The sequence below is a fragment of the Alosa sapidissima genome, chromosome 14 (assembly GCF_018492685.1).
Source record: "Alosa sapidissima isolate fAloSap1 chromosome 14, fAloSap1.pri, whole genome shotgun sequence".
Lineage (NCBI taxonomy): Eukaryota > Metazoa > Chordata > Actinopteri > Clupeiformes > Clupeidae > Alosa > Alosa sapidissima.
The window spans coordinates 3,250,928-3,266,356 of NC_055970.1; the positions used below are offsets into that span (position 1 = coordinate 3,250,928).

The window sequence follows — 15,429 nt, forward strand, 5'->3', positions numbered from 1 at the left end:
ACCCCCACCCCCTTTACTCCCCAAAAAGAGACAGCCATCCAGATATCAATATATTATCGCAAATCTTACCCAGATTCTTTGCAGATATATGACTGATCATTGAAAAGTACCCAGGCTGTATTTGTAGAAAAGGAAACAAGCTTCTGTTGAATAATGGATGAACTAATTTTATGAGTTTTGTTGAAAACCAATCAGGATTATGGTAGTATGTTGGTATCAGAGAAGCTTTCAATGATAAAGTTAAAGCCTTCAGATTCAAAAGCTTAATTCCACCTATACTGTAATCATTATACAGGTAGGAACGTTTTATTTTGTCTTTTTTGTTGCTCCATATAAATTTAAATATTTGCCGTTCATATTCCTTAAAGAAATCTTCTCCAGGTATTGGCAAGGCTAACATCAGAAATATGAATTGGGTGACAATCATTGTATTAATTAGTGTTGTTTTCCCATAGATAGATAATTTACTTCCTTGCCAAGGTTGAAGGAATTTTGAGACCCTACTTAGTTTTTCATTATAATTAAGTATTGTTACATTTTTTATATTGTCTGGTATAATGATATCTAATACCTTTATATTTCCATTAGTCCACTGAATTGGTATACTGCATGGCAGAGTAAAATTTGTATATTTTAGTTGACCAAGTCGCAGCAAGAAACATTTTTCATAGTTTGGTTTTAAACCAGATATGTTTGAAAAGTTATTCAATTCTGTTATTAAGTTTTGCAAGGATGCAACATCTGGTGACAGTAGAAAAGTTGTATCGTCTGCATACATAGATACTTTTATATTTATACCTTGAAGGGTCAAACCTTTAATTTTATCATCCTCTCTGTTTTTGTTGCTTGCAAAAATATATAGTATTTATTGTAGTGCTGTCAAACGATTAAAATTTTTAATCGCGATTAATCGTTGAATTCCTATAATTAATCACGATTAATCACATATTTTATCATATGGTTAAAATTCTATTATTTTGCATTTCTGAACTTTCCAGGAGTCCATATTAACAATAAAGCAATTATTGTGTATCTTGATTGGGATTCAAATGAAAGCAAAGCAAGTTACTTTATTAACTGAACTTTAAGACGTAGGTCTATTTGATTATTTCAAATCAAATTTCGAAAGATGTGCAGCAGACCTGAGGCAACACAATATATTCTTCAGAAATCTAGCTGATATAAACTGAAATAAATGCTACAGAAGTGCGTGCACAAAATGTAGGCCTACACACATTACAAAGGGCATAACAAACAGAAAATATTATATTCATACTATATTAATTATCTTTGAGTTCAGTTGAAATTAAGGAAGTTTTCAACATGAGTGCATTGCCATTTTATAGGCCTACAGTCTATGGTGCACTGTCACTTGCCACACACATCAGCGCCAAAGTTCTTAACAGGCAAACACTGGATGAACAATGGATTTTATGGAGCAGCGTCGACCAAATATAACTGAATCGTGATTTACACGGCGGCAAAGTGCGATGCTGGTGTGCGGAGTTGTATTGAAAAGAATGGAATCTAATGTAAATGAATGTCGAAAGCAGAGTGCATCGCAGATAGTAGCAGCCAAAGAGGAATGTTGATAACAGAACAAGTGACGATGAAAGAATCTTTGGCGGCACACATTTAATGCGTCAGCCTAGGCTACTACTCTTTGGCCGGCTGTAAGCCCAAACAAGTGTGTGCAGCATGCCCTTACGTAGCCTAATAACGGCGCATTATCATAAAGATACATTTAATCTGCATCACGCCCCATTTTAGAGGAAAACAAGTTAACAATATATTATTGATTCCAATAGACCTCTCCAGAATAAGTCCCGCCTCCGTAACTTCCGTATCCATCCAACTTCCTGGCGTCAATTGTCTATCCATTGTCCAGTCTACTGGATTTTTTGATTGTCGGTGCCGTTTAAGTAGTATACTATAGACTATACTACTTAAACGGCACCGAAAAACAAAAAATCCAGTGGAAACTAGATGGCAGAAGTGTGTAGGCCAATCTGCCCAGCAGCTTTTTCTACTTTGTCACCTAGTTTGACAGGTACGATCTTTCAAAACACCATGTTATTTCCCATAGACATTTGACGACCGAAGGTTGGATGGATACAGAAGTTATGAGGCGGGACTTGATTCTGGAGAGGTCTATCGGAAAGACAGCTAGTAATCACACGTTGACATATTTTTTAATTCACAGGACATTCAATCATTTTACTAACATGGCAGTTATGAAGAATTATGTTTATGTAACTTACTCATGTAGAAACTATGTACATTACCAGCCTAATTTGTTTGCAATACCTCATGTTGAGAACAAATTTAGCATGTACACTTACCATAATATCCCATGCAAAACGGTTAGCTTGCTAGCTAGCTAACTGTGGAACTTCAGTATAACATAGCCAATTATCTCACCTAGTTGTAGGAAATAGGCTACGTTCATATTACAAGTAATAGAATGAATGTGTGACTTATGTTTAGTTGATGTTATGACATGTAAAGTTAAGCTTGCTGAACTTAGTTATAGTCAGCCACTGGGCAGTTTGACTGTGCCTATCAATACATTCGTGACACTCCTGTAAACTAGAAAAAGCAAACCATAGGAACATGGTCACATTAATCCCATAATCACACAGATAACTCTTACACCAACCTTATTTTGTGCCTTTTATTCACATTTGTTTCAAGATTTAGTAAGTATAAGCCCTTTTCGCTCCCCACTTCGATGCAGCATAGGTTTCCATTATATCAGTCATCTTTTCCCTAAAAGGGGGCAGCACATACAACGTTCCATTCTATTCGTCAGTGCGTATTGTTTAGTTTCCGGTCTAGCTAAATCCAGTGTGGTGTTGTAGTTGTTACTAGTTGTTGCAACAGCATGTGAAAAAACTACAAAGTTTGTTTAACCAAAAAAAAAACGTTAATCTCGTGTTAAAAAAATTGACGCCGTTAAAATAGGTTTACCTTAACGCCGTTAATAACGCGTTTAACTGACAGCACTAATTTATTGGTAACCAGCAACAAGTGCAATTTGTTAATCGCTGTCATTCTCTCTCCTACGGTGGCGCATTGCATTCACATCACAAAAAAAAAATCAGGTTATCTCGTAATTATGAGATAATTATAGTATCTCATAATTATGACATATTATCTCATAATTACGAGATAATTATCTCATAATTACGAGATAATCATGATTTATGACACATTTCCAATTCTGCCCCCACTTGTGTGAGGCAATGACATGGTCTATTAGAGAAGATAGACCTAACAGCTTCCCAAGAGAAAGTCTGAAGCTGAAGTTCCTTTCAAACCTTTACTTAGGATTCACTGTAAAACTATGCAGACCAACAGAGTACATCTCAGTTATTTCCTTCAATGTTTTGTTTAAGAGCAATCATGTAGACTAGAATTTCAAGTTACAGAATAGAAACTAATGTGTTAGCTTATGGCTAATGTATATGAGAAATCCCATAGAGATGCTAACGGTTAGCATAATCAATAAAAGTAGATATGTAGAGCCAACTTCAGTCCATTTACGAAAGGGTTACATAGGGTTCTTTGTTTACAACTGACTATTTTCTCTCAATATAATACGTGTAAGAAAAATGTGACTGTTTAACTCATCAATGCCACTAGTCCTAGTGGCATTGATGAGTTAAGGCATTGATGAGTTAGGCCTAGTCTAGCTGCACAAAATAAACAATAGGCGTGCGTGTGACAACGTGGATGGAGGTAGCCCTATGCGTAGTAGTACCTCCACCTACTGGTTAGGACTGTAACGTGCAACATTGTATTGCCTTTGGGCAAAGAGTAGCCTATAGAAGCTTACTCTTTGCTTTGGGGTTGTTGGCGATTTGACAGGCTTATTTTTCATGCCACTTAAAGACATGTTAAGTACGAAAGTCATTCAAAGCAGGAAATCAGTAGGAAATATGTGCTTGCTTTTATTGAAAGGCTGTTTAGATCCTCAGCACGGATTCTATCCTTATCTCATAATTACGAGATGATTATCTCGTAATTATGAGATAATATGTCATAATTATGAGATACTATCTCGTAATTATGAGATAATTATCTCATAATTATGAGATAACCTGATTATTTTTTATTTTTTTGTGATGTGAATGCAATGCGCCACCGTACTCTCCTGCGCAAACAAAAATGTGTTACGTTCCAAGTAGCCTAGTGCGTAATTCTGCTTCTTAAAGTTGAACAAATACATTTGGTTATTTCACAGAAAAATATAAATAGCCAGTTTATGGTCTACAGTGCAGAGTTGGTAAGTTATGGTAGGCCATTGGAGTGAACATACAAACAGGGGAAATTCTTTCTCTAGTAGGCTAGCTGAGTAGCCTGATGGTAGGCAGGTGTGCACATAGACATATGGCCGAACACTATGCAAGCGCCAATGAATCGTGCTCTCACGACAATCACGCCGTTGAACTTAAATAGGTTAACATCACTCTAAGTTCGCCTTCAAGCAAGGAAAACGATGATTTGAAGACATCTGTTTCGTTGGAAGGGCTAGGGGTTAGCAACAGGGCAACACAGAGACAGGCCAGATGGCAGGGCTAATGTTATGAGAGTATTAAAATATGGGATATTCTACTGGAAAATATTAAAACGGCAAGACAGCGGGAGAAAGTTAAAATACGTAGTAAACACGGAAAAAGTTGGCATGCATGTTTCGGTCTCTGTGCACAGGGATATTTGTTAAAATTGTGCAAACAGGTGCAACATATTTAAAAAGGAAGGACTGGTAGTATGCAAGCTCCCGGAGAGATTCATTTAAGAACGTTATCACAGTGTGTCTTCATAGACCTCTCCGGAATAAGTCCCGCCTCCGAAACATCCGGATCCACCCAACTTCCGGTTGTCGAATGTCTATGGGAAATAACATGGCGTTTTGAAAAATCGTACCTGTCAAACTCTGTAGGTGGCAAAGTAGAAAAAGCTGGTGGGCCGATTGGCCTACATAGCCTACTTCTGCCATCTGGTCAGATGCCATCTCTGCCATCTGACCCCTAACCCCCCCCCCTTGGTGTTAAGCAACCTTGGGTACCATGAAAGGCGCTATATAAGTCCAAGCTATTATTATTATTATTATAAAATACCGACACATTTAGCTAGGAGACGGCTTGTAGCTCAGTGGTTTTCACTGTAGCAGAGGCGTAGCAACAGTCATATTTTAAGGATGTAACAGGTCTAAAGTCGGCATGGAAACAATACTCATTAAAAGGAAACGAATGCGGGGTCTCTCAAGCAGTTAAGGGCAGTTCCAGCGTTATGGATGTGACAATTGGACTCATATTGGTAAACAAAATGCCTTAGAGTGGGGGCAACATTAGTATCAGTGAATTCATTTGCATAACTTTTAATGCAACCTCTGTCCTCTGAATACTGAGAAATCCTCAAATTTCATATAATCAATTTCATCCTAAGAATACAAGGCATTTTATCAGTGTTATGGATGTGACATGAAATGGACACACTTTTGTGAGAGATTACAGGTTTTCTACAAACTCTGTGAATTTTGAAGGAAACTGCCGAAACTATGATATATGTAGCATGAAGGAGACTTGAATGAACACAAAAAGTGTGTTTTTGAAACTATGCGTCATTTTCGTTATGTAGGAAAAACTGGCGTTATGGATGTGACGGTTTCACGTTATGGATGTGACGTGTCTGAACCAGTCGACAAACTACATAAAATACATAATTAAGTAGTGAATTTTGATATGAAACAATTGAAATAGTAATCATGAAAAACTAGCAATGAAATTATTGCTTCCTCAGTGCCCACTAAGATCCACAGGAAGAATCAGGACAACAAGTCATTTAAAATATAAAAAAGAAATTTATTTTTTTCTTTTACCGTCATCAATTTTGGTCAGTGATTCCCGGGTGACTGAAACACCAGGGAACATGAAACTTGGTGGCCCCTCCCCTAAATAACTAGCCCTACCTGAACCGTTGCACCCAAGATAACAAAATATTTATGGTATGTTAGTCTCAAGAGCCCGCATCAACCTAACCCATACCCACTCATTTGTGATTTGCACACATAAAGTACATGCACGCGCACACACGCACATACACACACTCGCACACATACAGACAGGCAAGCACACACATAAACACATACAGACAGGCAAGCACACACACACACACGCACAAACACCCACCCACATGAATGCAGACACATAAACACACACAGACAGGCACGCATACGCATGTGCGTGTAACCTGCGTTGTGTTGAACCTGCGCGATTCAGCCCTGCACACACCCGGACTCGAACCCTCAAACAGCAGTACCTCGGATCGGGAGGCGAGCGCGCTAACAATTGAGCCAATAGCCCAGGCTACTGGCTCACATGCCAGCAGCACTCTTGAGGCGTCGGGGAGTGAGGTTTACCAACGTTCCACAAGCACAGCTAAGCTAGCTGGCATCCATTACATGCGCATGCAAACACACACACACACATAAAAACACAGGCACGCATACGCACATGCACACACACAGACACACACACACACACACACACTCTTATAAAAAAAGCAAACTCACATATGCACACACTCATTTACATGCACATGAGTTGCAGGAGTAGGAGATGGAGAGAAATTGACAAGCGTGATTTATTTTTGCGAAGAGAATATGCAGGACTGAGAGGCGGTCATATTTTGTACCGCTATGCGGTACATCTAGTTTATTGCTGCCCTTACTCATGTTACTCTGTGGGTATTAGCTACAGAGGACCTGACACTTCAAATGCTGTCATATCGCGTCACATTTAAAATTAACTAAACTAAAACTAACTGTGTTAAGCAGACGTGAACGGCAGGCTGAACAGATCTGCAACAGAAAGAGGTTGCTATGTTAACTCTAGCTGCAAAGTCAGCCATCTTCACCAGCTAACACAATAATCCAGTTACTGTACAACAACAGTATGACAGTTACAGGAAGATAATCGCTCAGATTTTCGTTATTAGGCCACTTGAAAATAGGCTATGGCTAGGCTAATCACTGGATGTATTTTAATATTATGTTTGTTTTGCTAATTGTTAGGCAAGGCCTCCCTGAGGTTTTGATCATCCTAATAATCTTTGAAATGTCACTTGTAAACACTAAGTTGAAATGCGTTGAAACTGACATGCCACCAGAACAGACGTTTTATCGGCTTTGAGGTATAATAAAGTCCCCAGTCTTGTAAATTTACATTATGTAACATCCATAACGTCACATCCATAACGCACCATTAAAGGTTTTAAAAGTAAGAAAGGGGCACAATTTGGTCATCACACGTTACATTGATATAAATCAGCTTTGCACAGACACTATGGACATTGTCACATCAACACTGTATGTGTAGCATAAACTTTTCCTATAAAACGTTATGGATGTTACATGGCCATGGAACTTGCTGACTTAAAAACAAAAGCCTTACCAATGTAAGGAGCTGTGCTCTTAAAGGCAAGCTGAGCATAGACATTGCTCTACCATTCCCTTGTCAATTTGGAATTTGTCAAATGACACAATTTGTTTGAACCTTGGGTCCATTTATCCACTTTTTAAATATGTATAATATTACCATGTGAAAAATGTTGTTTCTATATGGTTGCACACCATATTTATGATGTAAAAAGAGTGTCATTCTCCATCAAATTCAATCAGATCAGTTACAAACAATAAAATATAGATAAATATGAAGATTTTAACAACAGTTCTATTTGCATATGCACAACTTTTTTTTTCCATGGTAAGGATGACCTTTGCATGGAATTGCCCTTAACTATCGGGGACATTATTTTTATGATTTTCCGAAACCCCATAAATTCTCTCATAGGGATTTTGTCTTACAAACCAGAACATGCTAACAATGCTAATCGAATGCATATGCTAACAAATGATAGTGGTCACCTTCACAGTCCACACTCTATAATTGAAACATTTATGTTTATTGTATTATATACTGTATGTCCATTATAAATAAAATAACATAAAATAAAATAAAAAAAACACACATATTCTTCCCAGTAGCCACCCAGGCTACTCAATATGTACTTTTGTGATAACAGCACAAAACCATGTGAAAATGTAACAGGTTGGGCTCGCAAATAGGCTACTTTTAAGATCGCAAAAAATACTTCAGCAAGCTAGCTAGCCTTTTTTTTAGTGGCAACTGCGATTGGTATTGGCAAAGCTCACTGCATGAAAAGTGGGATTTTCGTCAGTAAACGGCACTGTACATTGTCGTGGAACTTCATGCTGTTGACTTTTATCTACTTCTACAGGAAAACTTCAGGAAAACAAACTTTCTGTTGCTTAAAAGGGCATTCAGATTGAGGGCTCACTGCAGGGTGTCACGGCCCCTCTACCATGGGTGCCTGTGCCATGGCCATTGCCCTGTTTTACTGCAGAGGTCCACCGGGGCACTAGGTGTCCCTATGTTGTCTTACAGGCTTCCTGATTGTTACACCTGGGCCCGGGTGTACCTTTATAGGCTAGCCTGTGGGAGTGTCTTCTCTCTTCCCCGCTCACTTCGCCAGTGAGAGCTGTCTGGGTGGCTTGACTGCAGCAGACCCAAGTGATGGCTGAGGCGTCTTCTGCTTTTGTTTTGTTACTTTCTTTTTTGTAAATATCTTTTTTGTAAATAAATTATTGTCTTATTTACGCTAACCCCTCGAGTTGTCTCCATATTTGCCATGGTCTTGAGCCAGATCGTGACAAGGGGTTTTGCAGGCCTTGGATAAAGAGCATCTCTTTTGAGACATTCTTTAAGCATATGGACCCCTTTGTTACCAGACCAGTTAACCCCTTTGCTTCCCTATCAAAATAAGCAAAATCCAGGCATTTCTAGAATGCAGGGTTCCCGCGGATCCTTAAAAAGTCTTAAAAAGTCTTAAATACAATTTTCGGTTTTTAAGGCCTAAAAAAGTCTTAAATTGTCTGGGATGTCTTGAATTTTCGAAAGGGAGGTATTAAATTTGCGTATGGGACCGCCAGCGAGTGCAAGAGAGCAAGTGAAATGTCTCCATCCGGTTTCGTGTATTTAAAATGCAATTTTATAAGTGACTATAAGGATACGGGAGGAAGTGTAGTGGTTGCAGAGATGTTTTTCACGGGTGTGGAAAGGTGTGACAACGGTAATAATACAGTAGGCCTATGTACAAATACCTGACGTTTTCGTGGTGTAGCCGAGGCCTGAGAGATAGGCCTACGCAGGTAGCCTACGTGAGCGGTAGAATTTATTTTACTGTCTATGGGTGGAATGAGCGGGAGAAAGAGTTGGTAAGCCAGTTAGCGATAGGTTGGCCATACGTTCGAATTTAGGCCGGACATATGGATTTTAAAAGACCTGTCCGGCGTCCGGCTCTGCCTCAAGCCGGACGCTCATTTGTCCTCCTTTTTGGAGTTGCGCTTGGCATCGTTTCACAAACTATGGATGCGAAGACTGCTGGTCAAATTATGCGCAGTGCTTCTGTCACTCGTCTGATAATTTGCTGCGCAATTTATGAAGGAACCACGGACTGACAGAAAAAGAAAACAAACGTTTTCGTCACGTTTCAGTTCAGTTCAGGAGGAAATACTGTACATGTTAAGTTGATCTGTTTGCATCATGATCTGACGTGTCTCCGAGGGTTGGAGAGAATTAATAAATTGTTTGTATTTCTATACCCTTTTATATCCTGTCTCCGGCTTTGATTGCCTTATAGACCTCATATTTCCAGCGTGTGTTGCTGGCCTAGCCTAGGGAAGAAAATATCTCTCTAAGTTATAATACCTGTAATATCTGTCAGCAGCTTGCTTGCCAGCGTTTCCCAGTAGGCCTACTTCGCAAAAGTTGTGAAATATAACCGCATATTTTTTGAATGTTGGCGACTGGCTACATAAAAAACGTGCGTTCATAATACGTGCGTGCTTGAGATTAAACCAGCAGTTTTCAGCAGGATCATGCGAGGAGGACCTGTCTCTTTATTAATTTAAAACAAGTGAATGGTTTTACAATGTTTCAGTCAAGCTTTGGTTGGTTTAGATACATGCAAAATGTAAAGTAGTGAATTAACTTTGCTGTGCTGCATATGGGACAATAGATGCACATAGTAAATTATATAAAGTAGGCATATTAAAATATTAGCTTAGTCTAACTTTGAAAGAAATAATGAAGAGAATCCAGTCCATTGCACATGTCTTTGGCAAGTAGCCTAGGCTACTACAGACACAGGTGAAGAACAGTCAGCCTCAGCCAGTAAGCACAACCAAATATGTACAGCCAGCATTTATAGCTGTGAAGGTAATTCACACACAATTATTTTTCTTTCGCCAAAATATATTTGCTAACTTCTGTAGACATCCAAAATGGGGTGGGGGTTAAAATTAGTAGGGAAAAAAAACGATTGCATAAAACAGTTTTAAGTTGTCGTATATATCTTTTTGCTGTGGTATAGTCCGTGGTAAAGGTCTTAAGTCTTTAAATTTGCACTTGGAAAATGTGCCGATACCCTGGAATGAAAACAATTTAGGAAATTTTATACACTTCCCTGTCATATTGTATTTTTATTGTCTGCCTATTGTGTGTGGTGTCTTCCACATGTTTATGTACTCTGTATGATTTTTAGATCCCTCTCTAAGTTGTTTGAGGGTTCCTATGTAATGCATGTATGGCTGGTATTGTGTTTACACATTGGAATACTCAATACAAAAAGAGACAGATGAAGTATAAGACTTGAGATCTCACATGGCCTGTCACACAAGAAACCAGCTCCTCTACATCCCGGGATTCCCCTGCTCTGCTCCCTGTTACCCTGCACTGTGCACAGACCGCACGCTCCGATATCCACTCCCTGGTTTTCCTGCATGCTCAGCTTTCGGCACATCTGTGCTAATGATTGAATCAGCCACAGTATATAAACTCCACTCCAGGGATCAGTCTCAGTGGAGTTATTCTGCCATCAGGCCAAAGCCACACCAAGCTTAAGTGCTTTATTTTTGTGACTATCATGCTGTGTGATAAGAAGTCCCAGTAAAAAAAACACTTCCCATTTTAAATCAAGGTTTATCCGAGTCTGCTTGCGGGGTCCAATTCTGCTCTCAGGCCTGCGGGCCATGACAAGGCTAGCAGACTTCTTCACTATGCCAATAACCAATAGTCCTAAAGAGTAGTCCAAAATGTATCATTTCAAACATCTGCTGTGTTGTTTTGTCGACAAAACAATTAATATTTCTTTAATTCCATTTTAAACTTTATTTCAGCATTATTTCATTCTGACCCTTTGTACACGAAAGACAAGAGAAACAAATGTTGTATTTCTCATGACATGCACAGCTTTATTTTGAAACAGGTGACAGATACAGTATAAGACAGGGGGAATTAGATCCAGGAGTCTTATCTGGCTTTTAACAACAGGTTCCCCAGCATTGTTGTCCTTTATTTCTATTAAACAGATCATTTAAAACAATGAAGTTAAGAAATGGTATCTTGAACAAATTGTATAGCTACCATTAAAGAAAGAAACATAGACAAGTGAACAACTTTAGTAAGGTATACCTTTAGAGTCTTTGTAAGAAGCATTAAGAGAAAACATCAGGAAACCTGACCCAGAGCTTTTGATCAGGAAAAAGACAGTAAATAGATAGTTCATGGAAAGTTCTACTCACAGCACTTGTACAGCCTGTTGAGCCTGTTGAGGTCATTCTGGCTCATCTGACCGGCCTTGCCAATCTCAACGTTGTTGTTGGGAATGGGCACCATGGTGGGGCGGTTGTTCTTGGAGAAGGCGTATCTGGAATGACAGAAAATCCATATCCATCCCGAATATTCATGAAGAGGTAAGAAATTAATAAATGAATTGGGGTTAGTAGTAGCGTAGTGGTTAATGAGCTGGGCTAGCATGCAGTAGCCTGAAACGTTGTGGTCTCGATTCCCGGCTTCCACCGTTGTGCCCTTGAGCAAGGCACTTAACCCCAAGTTGTTCTGGGGACACTGTAATCCCTTGTAATATAATTGACATACTGTATGTAAATCACTTTGGACTAAAAGTATCTGCTGAATGAATAAATGTAAATTAATGAATCAGTGTAGATTTGTTGGTAGACCAGTGTGCATTGTGTTACTGACTTGCTGTACTGCATGACAGAGTTGTAGTCATAGGGAGTTCCCTGGTTGAGGGTGCTCTTCTTGTTGAAGTTGTGCTTCATGTCTGTATGAAATAAACAGTTATGAACATTATCTCTGCTGCATTATCTCAAGTCACTACCTGCGTTTATGATAATCAAGTACTCGTACCCACACTACAAATAGGCTACTAAGACTGAATGAAGATATTTTGCTACAGTGTATATGCTATCCCACCTTCAACAACATTCTCCCACATCACACGAATGTGGTTGTCACGGTCGTTGCGGGTCTGCTCGTGGTTGAAGCCCAGGGCATGGAGCAGCTCGTGCTGAACGGTGTTGTGGTACAGACAACCCCTGCGGTTTAGGGACACAACCTGCTGACCGCCACGGCGGCCAATGTAGGAGTAGCACCTGGAGCCAAGGAAAGGACATCAGACCAAAGCTACACTCTTAAAACGAATGTGTCCCTATCTGGACACAAAGATGTGTTAAAAAAAAACAACGCAAGTTGTGTTATTTTCAACACATATTGTGTAACAAATAAAGAAAGGAAACAACACAAACTGTTGTCTCTATCTGGACACAGAGGCTGGTCACTTATCTGGATGCAAGTTCGGACGCAAATTAGTTTTAAGTGTATGTTATGCCAACAACAGCAATACAACCCACACAGAATGCATAGATTATTCACAGAAATAACTGTGCTTGCACATTATGTTCCCAATAGAAACAGACTCTCCAGATAGAAATGGAGTCATATTCTATCCATGTAACCACTCCTAGCTGCTACAGTGGTATCTGTATTCTCATTCACACCCATTCTTGGAGTAGATGCCAATGTAGTCCCTCTCAGATCGGCGGGGCTTGAAGCGGATGCAGGTGTTAGAGGCGAAGGAGTCCAGGGCACGCTGGATGATGGACATCTCACAGGAAGCTGTGGGGGAATGGGTAATGACGGAATCAGAGGAACTTGACAGAAGTCCCTGCTGATGACGTAGGGCACGTAGACATTTCCATCACTGGACTTTGGCCACATGCAGCCGCGGGAGGTGCAGGGGTCAGCGTTCCTGTCATTCTCGCTGTCCACAGCGATGTCATCCAGCAGTTCAAGCTCATCAGCATCATGTGCTGGTGAAAAGTAATTGACACCAAATATGTCGCTAACCTGTTCTTTTTAATAAAATAATAAACTCTCCAATAATATCAGGACTAAGCACATTTAATACTTTACTATACTACAATAATCAAACAATTAATGGTGGACAAGTCTAATGAACTTTAAGTTCTTTATACTTAGAATTAGATGTAAAGTGTCTTTGATGTTCCTTACTTATACCGGTGTTGGCTCTGTGAAGAATCTCAGACACAGGAAGAATCTCCTCCTCGGAGACCTCTGAAGAAATCAAAGAGTGGACTTTTGTAGTTGGAAATAAGCAACTTTGCTACATTTGTAGTTGGAAATAAGCAACTTTGCAGAATGACTTGCAGAATCAGGAAAATATTGAGCACAGAAGAGACATTAGGCAGAGAGATGGTATAAGGGGCAAAATGTTCTCTTTCCTCTTTGTAAAATAAGCAGATATCTCAACACAGGATCTACACAGTATACCATGGCCTTTGGGACAACAACTCAGCAAGACATGTGTGATATCTGTGAGTCTACGACGAAGACCCTTGTGATTGTGCAGCAAACCCAATTTCCCCATGGGAACAATACAGCTATCTATCAAACATTTTCAAAATTCGGTTCCTACATTGTTTCATTGTAAACCACACAATTTTAAACATCAGAAAAGATCACTATACCGGTTTTAAAACACATATGATGAGGAAGGAAAGAGAGCACAATATCAGGCAATGCAGTAAAGTAAGATTAGTTGCAGAAAATTATGCAGGCACATTGTTATTCTAACATTCATTTAAAAATGTATTTTAAATTTAGCACATTATTATTGTCTAAATACTTTTTATCTATGAAGGTTTCAGGATACAGCATTTATTAACTTTGGCTCATTAAAGGTGCTATGTGATGCCTTTATAGTTAAAACATCCAGAAATGAACTAGAAATACAATGCAAAGAAACAACTGTTTGATAATGTCAAAGACGCTTAAGCTCTGTATTGTCCAGACAACCAAGCATGCAAAGCAAGGAGAGCTGGCTCTCTTGTAATACCACACCCTCACGGGATCAAAAGAGTATATATACTTATACTTATACTTATACTTATACTTATTACACCACATGTGGCTGCTGTACTAAATACAATGCAATAGTGTGGTGGGGACATCTGTTTAGCATTTAATCTGTTTTGGTGGGTTTAAGGCGATCTCTTCCTTTCCTCTGGCTAAGGACTTAGGAGAAGTAATGGACCTAACCCTCACCTCGACCTCCTCAGCCCAGGCAGAGGACACCAGCAACAGGGCCAGCAGACCCACAGCGAACTTGAACACAGCCATGACAGACACCTGAGGAAAAACATCACACAGGAAATATTTTTCACTTCAAACAGTTGAATGGTTCAAATAAAAAATAGAAAAAACTGTTGCACAGATTGAATATTAGACTAAATAGGCTATTCTTCACAGTCACAATAGTTTGATATCAATAAGTGACAATAGTTTGATATCAATAAGTACATAATCCTTAAGAATTTCAAAAGATATTTGCTATGTTTTGAATACATGAAAAGTTGAATTTGTTGATGTAAGTGTAAACTGTACCTTGACCTCACACAAGTAAAGTGAAATGCATGAGCTGAGATTCAACTTTTATAGGTTTGTCGGCTGCCCCAACCCTTGGAAAGTTGTTCAACTTTATCAGAAAAAATGTATAAGAGCACACTCAACTGTCCTTGAAGCTAATCATATAGGCTACTCTGTACGCCTGTTTCCTACTGTACAGCAGTATTTTATCATGTTTAGATAAACACTTACAGTAACCCAAGTTTCTGGCTAATACAGTCCCCTTTTATTTTTCTCAGGGGATGGGTGATGGAAATCTCCCAAGACACTATATTGAAATTATAGAGTTATGTTGTGATAAGGTATCCTATTAGGCTAGTTGACAGAAAGGTGAACCCGGAAATGTTGAGTACACCAAAGTTTTATGATAGAAATATGTAGTATGGGTCCCCAGCATGCAGAAACTGCCGGATGCTAATTTGCATATGTTGGGCAATTTGTGTAATTAAGCTAATTAGCATAAATTAGCATAATTGCCTATATTGATCATATTATAGGAGCTGCTTGGCCAAAATGGACAATGTTAGTATGTTTTTAGGGGTTACTGGAGATGCTG

The 15,429-nt window shown here is 39.2% G+C and overlaps 1 protein-coding gene across 1 annotated transcript; it reads right to left on the bottom strand.

Annotated features, from left to right (window-relative positions):
* Nucleotides 1-11,354: 11,354 nt before the first annotated feature.
* Nucleotides 11,355-14,588, bottom strand: LOC121682422 (low choriolytic enzyme-like). The gene is made up of 8 exons (XM_042062561.1): nucleotides 14,520-14,588; nucleotides 13,461-13,521; nucleotides 13,106-13,258; nucleotides 12,947-13,064; nucleotides 12,363-12,541; nucleotides 12,129-12,210; nucleotides 11,669-11,793; nucleotides 11,355-11,444 (listed from the first exon to the last, which is right to left on the bottom strand). Coding segments are annotated over exons 1-8 (789 nt in total). The 3' UTR covers nucleotides 11,355-11,442.
* Nucleotides 14,589-15,429: the final 841 nt, after the last annotated feature.

Bases quoted from the DNA above. Each gene is read 5' to 3' on its own strand.
- LOC121682422 (XM_042062561.1), bottom strand. From the start codon at position 14,588: ATGGCTGTGTTCAAGTTCGCTGTGGGTCTGCTGGCCCTGTTGCTGGTG. The intron at 12,211-12,362 runs GTGGGATAGCAT...TATTTCATACAG, and splicing joins GTGGGAGAATGTTGTTGAAG to ACATGAAGCACAACTTCAAC. The intron at 11,794-12,128 runs GTCAGTAACACA...CTGTCATTCCAG, and splicing joins TCTGTCATGCAGTACAGCAA to ATACGCCTTCTCCAAGAACA.